Genomic DNA, 22,764 nt, shown 5'->3' with positions numbered 1-22,764 from the left:
TACTTTCGTCATCGAGGAGATTTTCAGCAGCTGATAGTAACCTCATCCTGTCTTCTGGGTTTTTAATGTTTAATTCAATGAGGTGACTCTCTTTTATATCCTTTAAATCTTCTAGGGTCTCATAACCGTTGAGCAAAAGTGTTGAGGTGTATTCCTGTGGGAGAGAAAAAATATATATAATATAAGCTAGTCAAATTCAAATATTTTATTTTTAGTTCTCTTTCGATTTAAAGCAAGTGTAGAAATGCATGTGGAAACCAAAGGTGCCAACAGAACTTTTGCTTAATTTTATTTCACTCGTACTAGTTTTCTGCATATGAACTCTAGGGCATTTAAAAGAATATATTGTATAATTCTCACCTTCTGGAATGAAAAATGTAAAAAGAAATAATTACCTTAAGCTATACATGCTAAAACATAGATCAATTAAATAGCTGGATCATTCATCCCATTTAGCATTTTTTCACTTCTCAAATAGCTAAATTAACAAAGCTAGTGTGTCCTTATATCTATCAATAAAATGCCTCTAATAGAGTAATTACAGTAATATTTCTGAATCTACATACCTTCTTGTTTGCTTGATTGCAAAAACATTTATCCTCATTAACTTCTTGAGGTAGTTAAAAAAATGAATTTGAAACAGACACATTTCTATATAGAAAATACACTTAGCATTTTGGTAGAAAGGCATTATATAAACCTACGGAATTAAAAACTTTTATTAAGCATAAAAGCAATGTGGTTGAGAAAAGTATTGTTTCCTTTTCTCAGCATGTATATTTTGTCCATCATTCACATCAACATATATTAGTTTAAAATTCATAGGCTTCTGATTTCAGAGTCTGTATGTTATTTATATTACCTCTGTTCTCTCTAAAAGAATAAAAATGCAAAGTGAAGTTGAATGCTTTTCAACTTCCTCAAAAATTCCTTCCATTTTACTTGCTCATAATTTCAATACCCTTATTTTGGTTGCTAAAATTGAATAGGAGGAAGTATAAAAGTTTTAAGTAATCAAGAAGAACTTATTACCAGCCCTTTTTTACAAAAAATAAAAGAAGAAAGAGTGGCAATTCTTGTTTTTTTGTGAGGAAGATCAGCCCTGAGCTAACATCCATGCCAATCCTCTTCTTTTTGCTGAGGAAGACCCGCCCTGGGTGGCAATTCTTTTAAAAATAATGTATCCTAGAAGGAGCACTGAATTAAAACAGAGAAAACCAAAATTCCATTCTGACATAACCATCTAACAGTGGGTTGTTGAGTAAGTTATTTCACTTCCTTAGACCTTTATTTCTCACAGGTCACAGGACAAACAAGTAGAAGAGGCAGGATTCAAACTTGTACTTTCTCCAAGGAGTATCCCATTTGGGGGGCACCAATAGTAATATAGGAAGGCCTAGATAGTGTGTCTACAGACAGGAATATAATTAGATAATGCAGGAAAAACAATTAAGGAAAGTTTAATCGGCCATTGCCTTGATGAATTTTGAGAACTATTAAAGTACTGCTGCATTAATTTTGGAAATGGATTGCAAAACAGTAAATTGAGTGAGGCTAGGTATATTGTATGTATACACCATGTAACAAGGTAGATATTTCATAAAAATTTGCTGATATAACAAGAAAATAATTGGATTATGAATATAGACAACACAGTTTCCTTCACATAATCATTATGGGTACTTAATGATTACTGTTTCCTAACAAATTACTTTTAAAACAATTTTATTTAGTTATCCTCTCTTGACTTGCTTTTGATTTCTGCCCAATAGAAAATACAATTTTCTTTTCATTTGTTCTTTCAATTCTCTGGATTTTTACCTTTACCCTTCGTACTCTCTTTATCATTCTCATTTACACGTTTTCTCTGGGCCTTTTATTCTCCTAGGTATTTTTCATTTTTCACTGTGCTTTCTCAACATTAATCTCTACTGTCACTGCTGAGTACCATTAGAGTTTAGTCCAAGGGATATTATATCCAGATCTGTCCTTGCATAATAAAAGTAATAAAGGAGAAATAAGAACTGTTCTTGGAAAACAGATTTTCCTTTGCTGTAAGTCATGTATTTTTTTTTTTTTTTTTTTAAAGATTTTATTTATTCAGTTTTTTCCCCCCAAAGCCCCAGTAGATAGTTGTACGTCATAGGTTCACATCCTTCTAGTTGCTGTACGTGGGACTCGGCCTCGCATTGGACGGAGAAGTGGTGCCTCGGGGTGCTCCCGGGATCCGAACCCGGGCCGCCAGCATCAGAGCGCGCGCACTTAACCGCTAAGCCACGGAGCCGGCCCAAAGTCATGTATTTTTTAGCAAGACTATACAAACAATGATCCATTCTCCTCAATTATTCCATCCATATACCACCAAAATCAAATAGGCCACAGGTTTGCTCACCTGAAGCTGAATCCTCTCTAAGAACTCCTGCAGAGTCTTGGGTTTTTCCCTTTCACTTCTTCGATGTGCCTTTATTTTCTTGGGGGCTACTTCCTCTTCTGAGATGACATCCACATAAATAAATTTGAAGTTTCCCACTTTATTGTTCAGCATTCCTGTCCACATCCCCATTGGCGTTTTGCAGATAATGTCTATGATGTCTCCTTTCTAAGGACAAAGAAATACACAAATCAGATTTCAGAGAACTCTGGTGCTATGACAATTGGTAGAAACAATGGAATCATAGAAATTAGAATAATGAGGCCATTATGCTAAGGGGATTCGGAGAGAACAGAAATAAATCTAGCAGGAAATTTCTTTTAAAAGTTCAAGGAAACTATTTACTAGTAATAATGAAGAAAAATTCAACATGCTTGAAGAAAAGCTCCTACATGCATTTGATGACATGTTTATGTTTTCGGTATCACATCAACTTGTCAACTTATCTTTGTAGAGCACAATGTAATTTATAAAATACTTTTGCGTACACTGAGTCTTTTTATGCCCCAAACACACCTCTTAGGTACATATACAAGGTGTCATTATTACACTAAATATTATAGAAAAAGAAACACAAACATTAAATAACTTGCCAGGAGCTTATAGGAAGTTAATGGCAGAACCAGAACTCAAGCCTAAGTCATCTGAACTCAAAAATGGTGCTCTTTTCATTCATCCTCTCAAAGCAATATATATGTAGCAAAGCTCAAGCCATCATTCTGGGAGGGGCTCCTAAATTGGGGAAGGGGAAGAAAGAGAAGTCTGTGACTCTGTCTGTGCTTCTAGTTCATCTGAAAAATTCATCTACAATGTAAAATAAACCTATCTCAAGTATTGCATCCATCTAAAATAATGGAACTGTTCAGAACATTGTACATACCAAATATGTAACAAAAGGATATGTGCACTAAGGATGAATTATGCTACTTCATTCTTATTCTAGAGAAGATAATACTTAGGTTGAGCTCCACAACAAAGTTTGGATTGAAGTATGAATGAAGCCCATTGGGATGGAAAAACCAATTGGTCATTTTCTTTATTCGTGTCTAAGACTCTAATTGGCTATAGGCTGCCAGTTACTGGCAAGAGTAGAAAACCCCATGGGGTATTTCTTTGTAAAGAAAATTGATTTCTATGCAAATGTAGTGTCTACATTTAAGAGTCATAGTTACTTATTTGAGACTTATAAATTTGTACCCCAGAGAGGACATTATAGATTTCAATATTTTTGCCACTTTTAGGGGTCTACCCTCAAGCAAACAAAGCATTAAGTCTGCTGCTAAAAATATTTTTTCCTGCTGGTCTGTGAATGTGTATTCTTCCATCTAAAATACAAATCATATTTGCAATAGTAGAATTCAATGTGATTAAAAGATCTGGTCTTTTCAATTTGTGATCATCTGCCTGTCTGTCCCTTTGAGCTGTTTGTCTAGTTCTTCCTGCCTTTAACTATAGGGAATCAAATCCTAGGCGAGATGAGATTAGGTAACCAGACCTAGAAAATCCCCAGAAGCTCTAGTGGCAGTTTCTAGGCATGGCAGCCCTCTGCTGCATTCCTCCTATTATCCTTTAAACTTGTAAGATGTACATGTTCCAGGAAAGCCCACAAGCCACCAAGGAAAGACCTAGTTTCATTTTGGATAAGACCCTTGATGGAAACAATAGTATTCATTCCTCAGTGGTAACTGAGGGATTCTTATTGTGTCCTATAAGAGCTCCGCAAACATCACCTTAGGCTTCACTAGTGGTGGTGCACGGGCATGGTATTGTAGCGAAGATGAAAAGTTATCGTGAGTCAAAATGTGTTCAGTTTATTCCCTTCTCCTCCCCTCCCCGCACAATGGTTACTAGGCTACAAGCATACTTTCCCAAGACTTAAACTTAGTCGTCAAATCATTTCATAGAAATGACTAAGGAGCTAACTGTGGGGAATAACATTTTCCTCATTCTCCAGCTGAGCTTACTCTGATTTGATACCATAGAAGGAATAAAAGAAGAGCTGAATGCCTTGAATTTTAAATAATAATATCAATACTTCATAACTTATAATTATTGGTTAACATTGGTTTGATGTTGACAGTATTAAAAATTCATAATTTCTGTCCTTTTAGCTATGGCATTTTTTGATACTAAAAGGAATAATTTAATATCTATAAAGTATTTTAGCACTAAACCTTCTTCTGTTTGTCCTACTGTAACCACTTCCTCCTTTGAGTGTAAGCAGGACTATGAAAATAATGGATTTCACATTCGTGATTATATTGTGTTACATGACAGAAGGGCCTGTGCAGATGTAATTAATGTCCAAAATTTGTTAATTTTGTAATTAAAAAGGAGATTATCTGGGTGTTTCTGACTTACTCAGGTAGGAGCTCTTAAAAATAAGGAGATTTGAAGCATTAGTGAGCTTTTCTTCTGCAGGCCTTGAAGGAACAAACTGCCATGTTACACAGAGGGCCATGGCTGGCAGCCTCAAGGGGCTGAGAATGGCCCCCAGTTGATATCCAGCAAGAAAACAGGAGCCTCAGTCCTACAACCATGAGGAACTGAATTCTGCCAACAGCTTGTGAGCTTGGAAAAGAACCCAGAGCCTCAGGTGAGATCACAGCCCTGCTTGACCCCTTGATTTCAGCCCAGCCAGAGCTTAAGCAGAGAATCCAGTTGAGCCACACCCAAACATATGACCCACAGAGCTGTGGAATAATAATACATTTGTGTTATTTGAAGCCCCTGAGTTTCTGGTAATTTGTTACACAGCAATAGAAAATGAATACAAAGGACAAGAGTAAGAAGAGGGAATTCAGGAGCGCATATCACTGGGAGAAAGACGTCTGGTTACTCATGGCAACTGACTTAAGTACTGAAATTGCCTGGCCGCGTCTGGTTCCCAAGGCCTTTGCTCTGCGGGCTCTTGCCTGATATCTCCACCTTCTCTCCCTCTCCTTGGCTTCATTATTATCACTCCAGCAAGTTATCAGGCAGAGCTGGACACCTCCAGCAACCTGTGAGGCTTTTGGTTTTCAGAAAAATATAGGCAGTTCCTTCTCCCCTGATAGGCTCTGATTCGGCATTATCTACATAACAGCAACTTATGCTAATAGCCTCAACAGACTGACCTCCCTACCCTGCCTCTCAGGTTTTGTTCAAATTCTTGCCACAGTAAACCAGTCTCCAGTAAACTAGTCTCCTACTGTTGGGAAGAACACACTCACCCTCCAGTTCCCACTGCTCCACTTCCTGAAACAGATCATACAACCAGCACTAGATAAATCATATAGAATGCACGTATGATATGCACCCACCTTGATTTTGAGGGAGTCAGTGTCATAGGGGCTTGGTGTGAAATCGGTGTGCACTCTGGCACGGCCGCAGAAGGGTCCGGAGTATGGGCTATCATCATCGAGTCGAAAGCTGTCCCGGTTACTTGTACCATCTGAACAGCTTGTTATTCCACCTGATGAAGGCAAAGCAGAGGTTAACAGTTCTCATCCAAGGCTCATAACGTTCTGAATACATCGTCTGAACACAACTAAGCAGTGATAGTACCAAAGCATTGGATCCCAGCCTCCTGAGGGGGTTCTAAGTGACCTCTCCCTGTTTCCGCCTCCCAGTCACTCTCCATCAGCGATCTCTATCCTCTGAGCCATTTCTGGCCTTTCTCCAGCCACTCTGACCACTCTTTCTTCAATCACTAACCCAAACACCCTCTCATTTTGGTCTCCGTGAGCCGATCCAGTAGCACAGTGTTTTGAGCATTGGACACTTGCTAAAGAGGTGGACAGTATAGACTTAACCCCCTGTACAAGCCAGATAATTAATTTTGTACATGTGAAAAAGACAGAAACCAATAACAGCAGTTTGATCTGTGTGTGCTTTGATCATGCATGGTGAAAGCATGACACACAAGGCTCCCTACAACTTATCACAATGTGGCAAAAATGCTCTCCCAGACTTCCTACTGTGTACCCAAAGCCATTTTGAGGCACATTCCTACTCATAGAAGGTGCACTTTTGCTTGTTGTGTGAGTGTGAGGGAAGGAGGAAGTGGGTTCCAATGCCTGTCCTCCCAAGTGGTTTGAAACTGTTCTAAACTGGACTTTTTAAACTGCTCCAAATCCTTGTTCTCTGGTCCTCTTCTTTCTGATTTTGAACCCCAGGGGAAAAAGAGAAAAGAGATTCCATCTTTGCTCCTTGTCTGGGGGCAAGAGTGGTTCCCAGTGGAAGTAACTCTCTTTCCCCACCACTGTCAGTCGTCACTTCATTTCTCCCTCAGAGTCGCCTTTCCGTGCTCTATTCAATGAGGGAACAGCCCCGCTTTCTCTACCATTCATGCAAATAATTATGGAAATAAGGTAAACATCCTTAGACATGCTCCATATTGTATATGAACTGGTGTAAAAAAAAGGTGAATTACTTCATTTTTTTTGTTTGTTTGTTTGTGAGGAGATAAGCCCTGTGCTAGCATCTGTCAATCCTCCTCTTTTTTTGCCGAGGAAGACTGACCCTGGGCTAATATCCGTGCCCATCTTCCTCCACTTTATATGGGACACCGCCACAGCATGGCTTGCCAAGCAGTGCGTGGGCGTGCGCCTGGGATCCGAACCATGGAACCCCGGGCCGCTGAAGCGGAGCGCACGCACTTAACCGCTTGTGCCACCAGGCCGGCCCCCCGAAGGTGAATTACTTCTAATCACAGAAATTAAGTTGTATATGATAACAGCTAAATGGGCCAGCATCTCCTCGCACCCTCCCTTCCATGATCACCCCAGGCCCTGGCTTTTCATGGTACATTTCATTTAATAAAATTCTCCCCACATTCAGCATCACAATTTAGAATTTTAAAACTTCCAGCAGAAATGAATACTAATGAAATCTGAATTTCACACATGCAAAAATATATCCTTCAAATGTTTCTGCATTAGCTTTTTTTCACAAAATAACTGTTCTACAGCCAATGGGAAAATAGGAATAAAATTCAGGATATTTGAAACATCTGGTCTTTGCGATCCATATTCAAATAACAGAAGTAGTTGATTTAAAAGGAAATGGAAAATAAACTTTGTGAAAAACATTTAAAAGTCCTAAAAAGATTAGAGGGGTGTATAACAGTGTACATATAAAAAGCTATAAGGCACCCTGCTGTATCAGTAGTTTCATCCAAATATTGTAGTGGATATGTGACTGAATCCTGAGTGATTTCCTTCTTAGAAAAATATCCATGTTTTTAGAAAATCCTTGTTAAACATGTGCTGATTCCTTTTTGTCCCCTAATTGGTGATATTCCTACTATTTAGTATTTACCTATTACTTCACTCTTTACTCACTAATGCTGGACAGAGACCTAAAAAGTAAATATCAGAATTGACACAAATGTCCTGCACTTTTCAGAATACTTCAGAAAAAGGAAAGGAAAGAAAGAAAAAGTGAGAGAGGGCAGGAGAAGAAAGAAAGAGGGAGAAAAAAGAGAGAGAGAAGAGAAAGGAAGAAAGAAAGAAAGAAAAAGAGAGAGAGAAGGAGAGAGAGAAAGGGAGAGGAAAAGGAGAGGGGAGGGGAGGAAAGGTGAAGGGAGGGTGGGAGGGAGGGAGAAAGAGAGGAAAGGAAGGAGCTAAGGGAGGGAAAGAAGAAGAGAGAGACAGAGAATGGGATTTTATTTATCTGAATACTTCAAGTCATTTTTAAAAATTCGACTCAATATAATGCTAGTTCTCCCAGTAACAATACAAAAGCATGTTTTTATTTTAGGGATGCAGATTTAATTACCCAACATGATCTTTTTGAGCCATATCCCCCAGAGCCCTGCTGACTATAGTGTTAAAAAGTTTCAAAATAATACATAATTCTATCTCATATATTATGTATTATTTTAAACAATAGTAACTCTATAGATTCAACACATCTTATATTTTCACTATTTCTCTTAGCAAGTAGCTAGAACCTTGTTGCTATTTTGATAAACAAGCACCAGAGTAGCAAATCTGTTGGTTTTAATTAACTTAACCCAGACCTCCCTCTAGGATCTTGTCCCTTATCCTATAGCCTTACTTGATGAGCTCTGCCCACTGTAGAGACTGTCCATGGAGTCACTGGCTTTGAGGGAGATTTTCTCTGTGTGTGTCCCAATCACAGGGTCACTGTTCCGATATGGGAGGGCATCCTCTCGATTTTCCTCATCCTTCAGAAAAACATATCAGAGGTTAAGTGCAGAGAACAGATTTCCATAGAGATGTTCACTGTGTGCATTGATTTAACAAACAAGACATATTTTAGCAATAAAATACTTAGGAATACATCAGCATAAAATATAAGAGCCATTAATCTTTAGTTCAATTTCTAGCAAAACATTTATAGTATACTTGAAAAAATTCTTTAGGTGAAATATTCCACATTATGGAATTCAACAGAAATTATAATGGTTCACTTTTGTAAATTAGTATGAATATCATATCAAGACTGTTTAATCAGAAATGTTAGATTTATTGACATCTGTGCTTTATCTGTTAAAGTACTTTTATTTCTTCTTGTTCTCTTTATCATCTATTTACCACCATTACTAATCCTTTGAGATCTGATATTACAAGTTTAAACTCTGCATAGTTGTTTCACGTCAGTTATTTGCACCCTACCAGATCACTAGATATGAATAAAACATGCATACTTTGCAATTCTAAAGCAAAACTTATCTAAGAAGCTTTACAAATCTCATACCATGCTTGCCACCTAGTCAAGTGAAAAGCAAATTTTGCATAAAATTAGGAAAGACAGACAATTTCAAAACAAATTACATCTGCTTGAAAACATCTCAAATGTTGTCCATATTTAGATAGCTTGGACAAAACCTATGAATTTCTTAATATTTTTCAAAATGTAATTAAATATTCTCATTTTTGAGCATTTCTAAGCATTGATAAAACTTCAGAATATACATATGATATACACTCAGTTTGATTCTCTGCTTTTATCCCTTCCTTTATTCATCCATTCAGTCATTCAACACAAGTTTATAGAACACCTTCTAGGTACCTGGCACTGTTTGGGGGAACTTGGGATACCATGGTAAACAAGAAAACAGGGTCCTTGCTCTAATGAGGCACATTTTAGTATATTAGGCTGTGTATGTGTGTGTGTGTCGTGTTTGGGAGGTGTGTGTAAGCAAAATGAGCAAGACAATTTCAGAAAATAAGTGCTATGAAGGAAATAAAACTAGGTGATGTGAAAGGATTAGTTACTGGGATTAAGGTTAGCTGATTTAGATGGATTAACCTCCAAAAACCTCTTTGATAAGGTAATATATGCTCTGAATTTTTGATCTGAATGAACAGAAGATATAAGTTATGTGCAGATTTGGAGAGAGCTTTCTAAGCAAAAGGAACAGCAAGAACAAAATAATTAAACTCAGAATAAGCTTGGGTTATGCCATAGGAAAACCACAAGCCCCACGTAGCTGGTGCTGAGTGAGAGCAAGGAGAGTGTTAGGATATGAGCTCAGAGAAGTAGACTGGAATCAGATCAGGAAGAGCTTTATAGACTGTGTATGGTGGCTATGGAAATGTGCCACCCAGATCTCTTGCTGCAGGACCCTTCTGTACTCACAGCCCCAGCTACTGCCCCTCTGAATCCACCACTGTGATTGCATGGAAGCCATGCTCCCTGCCCATGACTGAAACAGTGGGGATACCATCTGAGTCCATTCGGGGAGGATGTGGGGCTCCTCTAATGGAAAACTTTAGTTCAAGGACTCCCCATCAATCTGGCCAAAACTTTCTCAGAACAGTGTTGAAGTCTGAGACCTGAATGGATCCTCCTTTCTTCTTCCTCTCCTGTCACAGGTGTCAGACTTGCATTGCAGTGTGAAGGCTTTCCCTGCCCATTTCTTCTTTCTCCTCTTTATCTTTCACATGCATTTTCCCTAATACATTTTTGGTGGGTCTATTCCCTTGTTGGGCTCTGCTTCTCAGGACTGTAATGAACGCACCATTGTAAGGGAATACATTGTGAAAGCATTATAACATTTTAACCAGGGGAGTGATGTGTTCTGAATTTCACTTTTCAGAGATCTTTCTGGCTTTCATGTGGAGAATGGCTTTTATGGAGGAAAGAGTGGAAGAAAGGAAACCAATTAGGTGGTTATTATGGTAATCTAAGCAAGAGAGGTTGGTTACTTGGTCTAAAGCAAGAATAGTTTACATGAAGAAATTAACGGTTTTAGATATACTTTGGAGTTAGAACCAAGAGAATATACTGATGAATTGGTGTGAAAAATGAGAGAAAGAAGGAATGTTGAATAATTCCTAGGCTTTCTTCCTTTCTCCTTTCCTCCTACCCTTCCTCTCTCCCTCCCTTTTTCTCTTTCCCTTTCGTTCTTTCTTTTCTTTTCTCTCTCTCTTTCTTCCTCCCTTCCTCCATCCCCTCCTTCCTTCCTTCCTTCCTTTCCAGCATCTAGAGTTATGGCAATGTTGTCTATTGCTACTGGGATAACTGGACAAGAAACAATTTTTTTTGGTAAAGCAGAGAATCAATAATTCAGTTTGGGATATATTACGTTCCAGATATCTATTGTACATCTAAGTGATGATATCAAATAAGGAATTGGTTGTATAAGTACAACAGATAAGTAAAGAGGTCATAGCTAGAAATATAATTGTGAAAAACAAGGTCATGGGAGACTGGATGAGATCACTTAGGAGGAGAGAGTAGATTGAGTAGAGCATCCAGGAACAAGCCTCAGGAAGACTCAATATGTAGAGGGACAGGAAAGAAAGCAGAGCCAAGAAAGGAAACTATAAGAAAGAAGGAAAGCCAGAAGAATGCCCACTCAAAGAAACCAAGAAAAGAGAATGTTTCATATGTAATGAAATCATCAGTTGTGTCAAATACAGCTGAAAAGTAATGTAAGAAGAAGGAAAAGTGACCACTGGCTTTGGCAACACAGACTGATTGTGGAGTACTGAGGACAGAAGTCCTATTGAAGTGGGCTAAAAATAGAATGGACATAAGACATACAGATCAATGGAACAGAATTGAGAGTCCAGAAATAAACTCATATATTTATGATCCATATATTTATGATCAATTGATTTTCAACAAGAGTGCCAAGACAATACAATGGGGAAAGAATTGTCTTTTCAACAAATAGCATTGGGACAACTGGATATTCACATTCAAAAGAATAAAGTTGGACTCCTACCACACACCATATAGAAAAATTAATGGATCATACACTAATTTAAGAACTACAACTAAAACTCTTAGAAGAAAACATGAGTAAATCTTTTTTAGCAATAGTTTCTTAGATACAATTTTAAAAGCAAGCAAGAAAAAATAGATAAATTCAACTACATCAAAATTATAAACATTTGTGCTATAAAAGATACCATCAAAAAAGTGAAAATATGATCCACAGAATGGGAGAAAATATATCATATTGAAAATCCTATATCTGATAAGGGACTTGTATCCAGAATATATTTTAAAAATGCTTAGAAGTCAACAATAAAAAGACAAATAATCAAATTAAAAAGTGGGCAAAATATTTGAATAAACATTTCTCCAAAGAAGATATATAAATGGCTGATAAGCACATGAAAAGATTCTCAATAGCATTAGTCATCAGGGAAGTGCAAATCAAAACCACGTTGAGATTCCACTTCACGCCCATTAGGATGGCTAGCATCAAAAAGACAGACAATAACAAGTGTTGGCAAGCACGTGGAGAAATTGGAACCCTCATATATTGCTAGAGGGAATGTAAAATGAGGCAACGGCTTTGGGAAATAGTTTGCCAGTTTCTCAAAATATCAGAGTTACCACATACCCAAGAGAAATGAAAGAATATTTTCACCCAAAAGCTTGCACACAAATATTCATAGCAGCATTATTTATATTAGCCAAAAAGCGAAAGCAACCCAAATGTCCATCAACCGATGAAAGGATAAATAAAATGTGGCTTAGCTATAAAATGGAATGTTATTTGGCAATAAAAAGGAATGAAGTCCTGCTGTTTGCTATAACATAAATGACACATGTTCTTCACATACTACAGGTGTGATCTTTCTGAATCTCAGTTTCCTCTGTTAAAAAGGGAGTAATAATACTTTCTTCCACCTAACTTCTGGGCACAATTATTGAGGGAGAAAATAGTTGCTGAAGTCTTCATAAATCACCAAGTACTTCTATGTCTAGAAGGGCCTGTTGACTGTTTTAAGGAAAAATTAATAGAAAAACACATGATTAACAAAGTACACTTACCTTTTCCTCAGAAAGGGCTTTGATGTACTTTTTACCCACTTTTTTCTTCATTGTCCAGGAAATAGCTCTCATTTTTTTACCTAAACTTCCTCCATTATTTGACATCTTATTTTGTTCTCCACTTTCATTTATGGGTTCCCCTTCACATACCTAGTTAGAATTGTTTACAAAAGACAAAATAATAAAACAATGAAAAGCACTGAACTGAAAACGTTGTTAGAGAGAAGATTTCATATTTGAGAACTTCCTATACATCCTCTGCAGCAGCCTCCAGAATTTAAAAGAATCTAGACATAATACATATTTTTAAAGTTGTCTAGGCCTGATTACCTGTGTTACAAATTCAGAAAGTAAAACTTGTGGTGTTGAAGGACCTGAATTTCACATCTGGAATTTTTATAGAGAATTTTAGCTATTTTTTAACAGCTGTATAGTAGAACTACTTTAGTCCTTCCTGTTTTAAGCATAATGAGTGATTATGTCTAGTTAGATGGGAGATATTTTATTGGAGGCTTTAGAATGGCTGTAGCATCGATCCATGCTGAACAGGCATTAAAATACCCTCTTCTTAGAAACATTGATATGGTCATGGTTAGTTCTTAAGAAGTTTTGGAATTAATTAAATCCACCAAGAAACTGCAATTTTTTCACCTTGCAGGTGAGTATGCATGCACATTTCCCACATTCTCAAGCAAAAGCAAATATGAGCTGGTTCCAGCCATTAGTACAGAAATCTTCAGGTAATTCACATACTATACTAATCAAATCTCTATTTTGACTGCTTCTGCTTTGTGCTTATTAAAAATCTTGTTAAACCAATGACTTCCCATCTAACAAAATAAAACAAAGGTCACAGCTCACAAGCTCTATAATACAATATAAAATAATGTGATATAATTAATATAATATGTATTATAATGTAATATACATTACATTATATAGAATGTATATGCAATAAAATACACTCACCATCTCACGCCTAGCTACTTGTCAGATTTCCTTTGCTCACTATAGCAGTGGTTCTCAAAATGTGGTCCCAAGACCAGCAGCAGCAGCATCATTGGGGACAGTCTGTATTTTAACCAACTTCTCAAATGATTCTGATACATGCTAAAGTTTGAAAACAACTGTAACTAAGTATCGCCATACTAGTGCCCTTGCTGTTTCTCTTTCATGTTCCCATCAAGGTTTGTACTTGCTTTTGCCATTGGCTTCCCCTAGATATCCACAGAGGTCTTTGTTCATCCAAGTTTCTACTCACATGCCAAGTAATAAGAGAGGAATTTTCTGATTGATCCCCTATTTAAAGTAGCCCACACTTGTCTGTACTCCCTGTATGTTTACCCTGATTTATTCTTCTTCTAAGCACTGAACATTACCTGATAATACATTTGTTTGTTCATTTGATTACTGCCTGCATCTCCCACTATGATGTATGCTCCATAGACTAGAGACTTTAGTTTTATTTATTCTGAGTGTCTAGAATACTTCCAGAAACATAACTGATCCTCAATATTTTGTGAATAAGTGAAACTTCTCATGTAGAACATTGAAGTGATTTGTTTTCTTGGAGAACATATTTGGGTTGCATAGCCTTAATGTTTCAGATGTGCAAGAAAAGACCCTTGAAGGTCATCTAGTCTAGCACTGCCCACCATTCTCGACAGGTGGGCAGCCAGTCATTCCCTGAATATAAAACATCATGGGAAACTTCTCTTTAGTGAACTTGACTATTTATATATGAAGGTTTAACCACATAGTTAACATCATTATTAATCAATATTATGTTTTGCTTCATATCTTACCCCAGATAGCCTATGATAAATATGAATGGACAGCCAATTTAAGCCCTCATTGCACGTTATTAATTTCTACATTCAAGGTTATAAAGGCAAAGATTCTTTGCTTAATTCAAAAGCCATGAATAAAATATAACTTGGAAACAACTTGAAGTTTAAGAGTTACCCTTTTTTTTCTCTCTTTTCTCTACTTAAACTTTCTCTGTCTTCATTGTACAATTACAAACTAAAATAAACAAGAAAGTATATTATTTTATAACACTTCCTGTGTTAACTTATCAATCCCTAAGTTTCAAAAAAAAAAAATCACAAATATTTTTAATTTCAGGTTTTTCTAACATTATTTATAGAAACTTCAAAGAAACTATCTCAACATATTTTTAATTTTAACATTTTTCTATGCTGTTCTCTTTCATAGCCTGAATCACAATTTTATTTAGATATGTATTTTTCATTGTTTTTTTTAATTGTTGTTTTAAGATCTATCTCCCCCTAGACTCCAGGCTTCATGAAGTAAGGATTTTCATCTGTTATTGTAACAGTACTTTCTCAGTGTCTAACAGAAATCTTGTCCTAGAGTAGGTGCTCAATAAATATTTGTTGAATGAATGAATGCTGGATTGTTGAAAAATGTACGAACTACTTTATCAGGTTCACTAAATTCTTTCACAAGTTACTAGGCCACCATTACTAATCAATGAACTTGAATGAACCTGAGCAACGTTTATAGTTAACTCTGTAATTATAAACTAAATAACAGCAGAATATATCTATGTATGATTATGGAAAGTTAAAGGTTTATACAATATGCTAACTAAAAATAAAATATATAGGACTTTTCACTATTTATATACATATATTACATTGTATTATTTACAATAATTGATAGAACTTATAGGTATATACAAGCTTATATATATATATACAAGCATATGTATATACATATATAGATGGGTAAAATGGAATATATAAAATATATATGTATAAAAGGGGATGTATTTATACCTACATGTATATATATATATACTAACAGAGATAGATATTTATAAAGTAATAATAGATGTCATTATATTTCCATTTCTTTTGCCTAGAATATCCATTACTGAAATAAAAATATTTAAAAATATTATAGGTAGATGCATATAGGAATCTGAAAAGTATTTTGAGAAATTAGATGTGATAATGGGAAAATTCTTTATAAAAAACAAAAAATAAAGATACAATAACTGAAATGAATAAGAAGTACATAAGATCTAAAACCTATTGATCCAAAACAAACGTATCACATGTGGGGTTGCTGTTATCAGTTCAATGATAAACATGTATTTTCAATTTTCTCAACATAGTCCCTCCTTTCTACTATTTTACTCGTTGTTACACTTTTCATTAATCACTGATCACAGTTGGCCCATGGTTTATGAGATAGTATAACAGAATAGCAAACTTTGCACAAGATGTTGTGTTCTGCCTTTGTCATTTATTAGCTGTGTAACTTAGAAGTTACTTTTACTCAATGAAACATATTTCTTCAATGGTAAAATAAAAATACTAATAGTTCCTACCATATAGGTAGGTAAAGAGTTTAGCATTGTGCTTACTTCATGGTAAGTGCTCAATTAAATGTAGTTATTTTTATTATGTAAACTTGATTTTATGGGAAGCTTTTCTCAAGTTACAGTGTTCATGATTTGCAAACGTGTATGGAATGGTCACCATTGTGACATTTCAATGAATATGGCAGAAGTATGAGAGTGCAACTGAGCAGCCGTATGCTCTCCTTAACAAACTTACAATTAAGCCATTTAATCATTTCCGAAATTAAAGCAATTACAACTTACATAAAATTTAAAATACATATTATTTCATGGTGGAAATGCTCAGAAGATTTGGGATTCTCTTCGTACTTAAAATTTTAAGTCTCTTCTTAAGTTCATGTTCTGTCTTCCCAAATACCTGCTGGGCTTCTTAGCTAACTGTTTCTCTTATCACCCAGCATGGTACTAGGTCCTAAATAATCGTTCACTTATCACAAAAATATATGCAAGGCTATGATTTTTAAATATGTTTATTTTTCTTACACACTTTGCAAAAGTGATATTGGCTTCATGATTTTCCATAATGTGTTTGCATAACATTCATAAAAATGGAACAAAATACTAACCTCAGCTGAATCATCTGGTTTTGATATGGAATTATTCCGAAAACGATCAAAATTCCCAAAACTGCTGCTGCGCTATAAAGTAGAAAAGGAAAAGGAGAGGAAATTTAGGATTTGTGACTTTTACTGTTATAACTGCTCAATATATTAGATTATGGTTCAACAAGCATCATTGTTGTGCGAATACAGGATTAAGAAAGCTCTTCTCTTCAGAATATCCAAAGGCACTGGAGGTATAACCATTACTAAGATTGTAATATACACAGTTGATAAAATGTCTTCCTAAGTTTTATGTTATAGTGTTAAGCACCTTAGAGAAAATCTATTAAATTATTTTTAATTTATAGTGTTACTTTTGCTCTTGGAAATGGCATGTACTAACCAACCAACCAACTAATAAACAAATAACAACAAGACAAACGAAAACAAGCATCTGAGTAGATCCACCATTATGCCTCATAAAGATCATATTGGTCAAAAAAACAAAAATGAACACAAATGCATTTCCCATCGCTAACTCTTGATAATTTGAAACTCTCTACTGGATGTCAGAAAGAGTAGGCATACACACAGACCTATTCATAAATTGAAAACACCATTTAGGCATGCGCAGTCTTAGGCTGGGAGTAAAACTGAATTTTCCCACATTTAACGTGGAATAACAATGAGACCTCTGGGTCTATTTCTTTCACTGCTTTTGAGAAAAAGCTCAATATGTTAATAGAAGACTTGTTCCCTTGGATACTTTTTGCCTACAAAGCTAAATTTTTATTCTTTTGTAACTTATTCTAGGCAGGTAATTATAAACAATCCTGTATGTTACACAGTAAATGATTCTCCTAGACATATTTTCAAAAATGTTTAGAGTCATTGAGTCACAAAATTGATATTCCCTCACTATCTATTTAATTTTATACATTGTTTGGGACGGTGGATATTTGATATTCTGTCCTTTATATACCCGTAAATCCCAAGAATATGTTCCATCTTAAGAACTTTACCTCATTTCAAGCTTACAATATTTTCAAAATAAGCTGAGGTACGGTACTGAAAAATAACCTGGTAATTTGAAAAGTTAACAATAGGAGTCAGTAATCTATAAAACCTTGTATTGTCCTTTCAGCAGTCACAGCCCATTTTAGTTCAAGTCAGCTTTAAAGGCTCTTAGTCCTTACAGACACTCTCATACTCATGTCTCCCCAACAGCTATCGTTAAAACTCCTGTTTCCCTTTTAAATGAACTGAAATAAAAAGATCCTGACACGTGACAAGGGGTTAGCTTGATAGACAGCGTGATACAGAATATCGCCCCAAGGATGATGGTTGCGTTAGACACAATTAACGCCTTTTGTTGACTTGCCACCCCTGCTGAACAAGCCCTTCAGCTTGTGGCAAGAGGAGAGAAAGAGAAGGGCTGAAATTGAGAACCACACTGGAAAATACAAAGTTTTCTCATGCAGGGTTTACTAACCTAGAATGACTTCCCAGAACATTAATCACTTCAACTTGCCTAGTAGGTGTTTCCACTAGGCCATCAATGCCCAGAGATCACAAAAGAGAATTGAGTGTATTGTGCTGCTTATAAACAATCCGAACACAGGGAAATCTGTTACTCTTTTATATACTTGAAACATTCTTATGGCCTCTTGAAGCCTATGCCTAGGGCAATTTTGTAGCCTACATCGAGCCTGCATCCTGCCCATTAAATATGAATGAAGGCTACAGCATGATTTCCACCACTGGATAATGGGTTGTGTTGCCCAGGAGGGCACAGAATAGGCTCACTTCAGCACTTCTCTACACTATCTTCTGCCATTAAGTAATCAATAGTCACAACCTTTTGAAATTAATTCGCCCTTCATTATATCAATAAAGAGAAGTAGATAGGAGTAGTGGTTTAAGAAGGCTTCAGGACTATTACTTTGTCAGTCATCTCATTACGAATCACTCAACAGCTTTAAGCCAGAGGAGTATAATATCAATCCATGCTAAGACGTCCTTAAGAAGCAAATTTAAATATTGAAAATGACGTTTTAAAAAATTTCATTATTCTCTAGTCTAAAAGTTAGTGACTTTCTGAGATAGTTTCATAATGTATAGGTTATGGCTTACAATGAAAAAGGGCTAATGTCTCATATGAGATATGGACAATGAACAAATTTATAATTTCTGCTCCTGTTAAGTTTCTAATGAAAAGGTGAATTATGTGGAAGCAAGTTGGCTTCATACGTAATAGTCTTTTATAAATGAGAATGTGTTTGAATATTGATAATTTTGCATTGTATGATCATAATGGATTAGATTTAGCAAAATTATCTTGTGACAGATGCTCCCATCAAGACAGAGCCATTATATAAACAAATAACTATCAACAGAAGAGTAACTTAAATAAAAATGCAATTCATATTTTAGATAACTCTTTGTTTCTGTGAACATTAGATCATGTTTAGTCTTTAACTATATTCTATATAAATCTGTATAGTCTGTCCTTGTGCAATTGGATCTGTGTTTGTAAAACGGCACAACACCTTTAGAGGATAATTTGGCAAAATTCCATATGTATTCGCCCTTTGATCAAACAATTCCATTTCTAGACATCTATACCAGAGATAAACTTGGATATAATTGATTTATACATCCACACTCATTGTAAAACTTTTATATTATCAAAAAGCTGTAAATCCCAATATTCATCAAGAGGCAACTGATTGACTAATATATGGTAAATCCAAACAATGGAAATGTATGCAGCTGCAAAAAATTGAAATATATCCCTTTATACTGCTATGGAATGATCTCCAGGATATATTGTAAGTGAAAAAAGCCAAGTGGAGAAAAATGTACATAGTAGGCTGCCATTTATTTAAGGGTGGAAATATATGTCTGTGTTTTAATACAGGCAAATATACATTTTTCTTCTTAGAGAAATGGGGCAAAATAAAGTGAAAGGGACAGGAGGGAAAATGGACTTCTCTGAATATATCTTGTTTTGAAGATTTGACTTTAAAACGATGTAACTTTTTTATATATTTATAAATAAAATTATATGAAAATAAAAACAATCCCTAAAAATTCAAAATAAAAGTGAAACAAATGAACCTAATTCTATATTGAATTGGTGGCTTAGAGAGAGGAATTATTTTAAAAAATAGTAATTTGACTGTCCAAAGGACAAAAAACAATGACAAATGAAATTTTAACCTGTTTTCAGTAATCACATTGCTATTAATTATATTGGCATATATAAATACATATGTTGAGGGACAGTGAAAATAAGTAATGACATTAATGACGCTTGGAGTCAAGATTCTCAGTCAAAATTTTGATCTTGTCATACCATAAATCAAGTAAGCTTTCAAAGACTACTGGGAACATGTCAAAACTACAGAGGAGCCATACTGAAAATATTCTCACTGGGGTAGATTGTATCCAAAGATGGGATAATTTTAGTATCAATAAGAATAATAACTGACCATATTGAAATACATCTAATATATCAAAACTCATGAGTTCATAATGGTACTAAAAAAGAAAAAATTCAATGGTCACCTTTGAAAATGTTACAGTTATATTACGAAAACTGGCAAGTAAAGGGAAAGACAAACATTTAATCTTTATTGTATGAAAAATATTTCAGAGTAACTAAGTACTTAATGAGGGAAAATTTCTCTCTATACGCATGCGTGTTCATATTCTAGCTACTCAATTAAGAATGACAAAATTATGAAATTACCATTTTGTCAACTCCTAATGCACTAATGGATCTAGGCAATGATCATCAATGGCTACTAAAATCACAAAAAGAGAGAACCAGAATATGTGCTTCATAACTGAAGCACCTAATACCACCAATGAAATAGTCTTTAAAAAAAAAAAAGAGCAATCACACCAACCTTCTGTATCTGACTACCAGATTACAGGAAATACAGAGACACAGGAGTATGGTAAATGACACCAAGAGGATGCAGTCAGTCAGAAAAATCTAGACAATGAGAAAATCTAAAGGACAAATAACCTGGTTTCTTCAACTAATCAAGAGAAAGAAAGAAAAGAGGAGAGGGAGAGTATAGATTAAGAACCTTTAAGAGTTGTATCAACCAAATACAATCCACGGATCTTGTTTAGCTATAGATCAAATAAACCACTGTAACAAAAACATCAGAAGACAACTGAGGAAAATTTTTTAAAAACTAGCTATTTGATGATATTGAGGAAGTATTGTTATTTTTTTACTCGTAATTCAAAACTATCTAGTGAGGGTCAACAAGTGTGTGGGATAAAGAGGAAAATGACTGGCCATTATCTAATGATTAGCTGGGTGATGGATATATGGGGTAGATTGTACTACTCTCTACTTTTACACGTGCTTGAAATTTTCCATAATAAAATGTTGGGTTAAACAAAGAGAAATGTACCTATAAAATAGCTAAAAAATAATTTACAAAGAGTTAACAATGTGTGGGGGTAGGGAGGTATATGGGAAAACTCTGTAGCTTCCTCTCAATTTTGCTGTGAATCTAAACCTGCTCTAAAAAATTGTCTTACATTTAAAAAGGGTTAGTAGTCACATAACTTTCTAAGGAACCAATTTGTAAAAATATCATTAGCATTGCTTAGGTCATAGTTGTTTGGAAGTACCGACATATTTAAGGAAAAAATAAAGTTTTGCTTTCTAAATTTATTTTAGTATAACTAACTTGCTGATATAAATGTATGTTATTGGATTGCCTATTGAAGACTATCTGCGATTACTTGGTGCAGATTCCCTTCTTCCACATAGTCTTGGCTTCCACAAAAATAGGGCTGAAAAAGTGTGATTTGGGGTGCTTGAACACATTTGCATATATCTGTCCTTACTACACACTGCAATGAATAATATAAAAGAACTTAAGAGGATTCATTTTTTTGTTGCATTTATTCTCTAGTTTTGTATAATAGTTCTAATTATTACAGAATGTCATTTCATGATATAAAGCTGGAAGAGTTCTTAGAAATCATCTAGTCTTTCTCAATGAGAAAACTGTTATAGGAACCAGAACTTGCAAAAAGAAATTTCTTTTTTTCAATTCTCCATGGTGAGGTACTCTCCATTATGCCATTCCATTACAAAGTTTTGATCCTGTCATCTATTTTCAAAGAAACTTGCTATCAGAGCAGGTTGGAAAGTGTGGAAACTTAGCTTGATAGAAAGAATGGAACTGAATAGGTTTCTTAGAACAATGATCAGCCTAAATTTATCAACATGAAGGAGAATTAGGGAGTCTCTTTTTGGAAATGTAAATCAACCTTTTGACCAAACCCAAAAGAACTTGACCCATATTTTTATTTCTTAGCCACCCACCAACTTTTGGGGTCTTCAAGAAAAATCTTATCTCCAGCATGACTTACTATTTGGGTAAGGCACTGGTGGAAAAGTTTCACAGTCTACTTCAAAGAAAAAATTTGCATATATGAGTCAGACATCCGTGGTATTTTGAAATATACTGGCAAATTAAAAATTACACACACTCTGCCAATGAGTTCTCACATCATCTAAATACTGCACATAGAGAGTTGGTTAGTAATATGCTATTGAAGATCAGAATTCTGTTTCAGTGTGAGCTTGTATGAATATTCTATAATAATAGTATGCTAAATCTAAATAAGCTTGTCAGCCTTTATCCAAAGGAATTCGAGGATTTAATTGTTCTAACTCACTCAGGTGCTGAGATCTTTTGAAGAGTGTGAAACAAATTTAACTCGCTTAAAATAATCTGTTAGAATTGCCTCAGTGTTAAATAATTACACTATCACGTGGTGCCACTGGAAGATGGTGGTGTGGGGCGTCAAGGGACTGAAGGCTAAAGGACAATGAGAGCTGTGAAACATGGCCTTCAACACTAACATTTAACCTTGGGTAACGGCAACCCAACGCTCAAACATACATGACGGCTCTAAAGATCTTTAATGTACATCTGGACTTAGAATAGAAGTTAATCTACTTGATCTCTCTGGTTCAGTATCTTTTCCATCAACAGCAAAATATCTAAAGGAAGTGCAGATTCTGACTCCACCATAGTGTTTTAAAGTTGTGTCAAAATTTCCATGCTAGAGATGTACTTTCAGAAGCTGATGTGCCACTAGAGATGTTT

General features: G+C 35.4%; 1 protein-coding gene across 1 annotated transcript in view; it reads right to left on the bottom strand.

The window, feature by feature from the left end:
• LOC101394687 (SAM domain-containing protein SAMSN-1) overlaps positions 1 to 22,764 on the bottom strand; it is a 49,169-nt gene that overhangs the window by 12,123 nt on the left and 14,282 nt on the right. The window contains exons 2-7 of the mRNA XM_004440733.3: positions 16,637 to 16,708; positions 12,677 to 12,826; positions 8,474 to 8,603; positions 5,734 to 5,885; positions 2,393 to 2,599; positions 4 to 154 (exon numbers count right to left, since the gene is read on the bottom strand). Of these exons, the coding sequence (XP_004440790.1) occupies positions 4 to 154; positions 2,393 to 2,599; positions 5,734 to 5,885; positions 8,474 to 8,603; positions 12,677 to 12,826; positions 16,637 to 16,708 (862 nt within the window). The remainder of the gene's footprint in view (positions 1 to 3; positions 155 to 2,392; positions 2,600 to 5,733; positions 5,886 to 8,473; positions 8,604 to 12,676; positions 12,827 to 16,636; positions 16,709 to 22,764) is intronic.

This window comes from Ceratotherium simum, chromosome 27, assembly GCF_057802395.1.
Source record: "Ceratotherium simum simum isolate JZ-2026a chromosome 27, ASM5780239v1, whole genome shotgun sequence".
In the NCBI taxonomy this organism is placed as follows: domain Eukaryota; kingdom Metazoa; phylum Chordata; class Mammalia; order Perissodactyla; family Rhinocerotidae; genus Ceratotherium; species Ceratotherium simum.
This window is presented reverse-complemented; position numbering and strand designations above follow the sequence as displayed.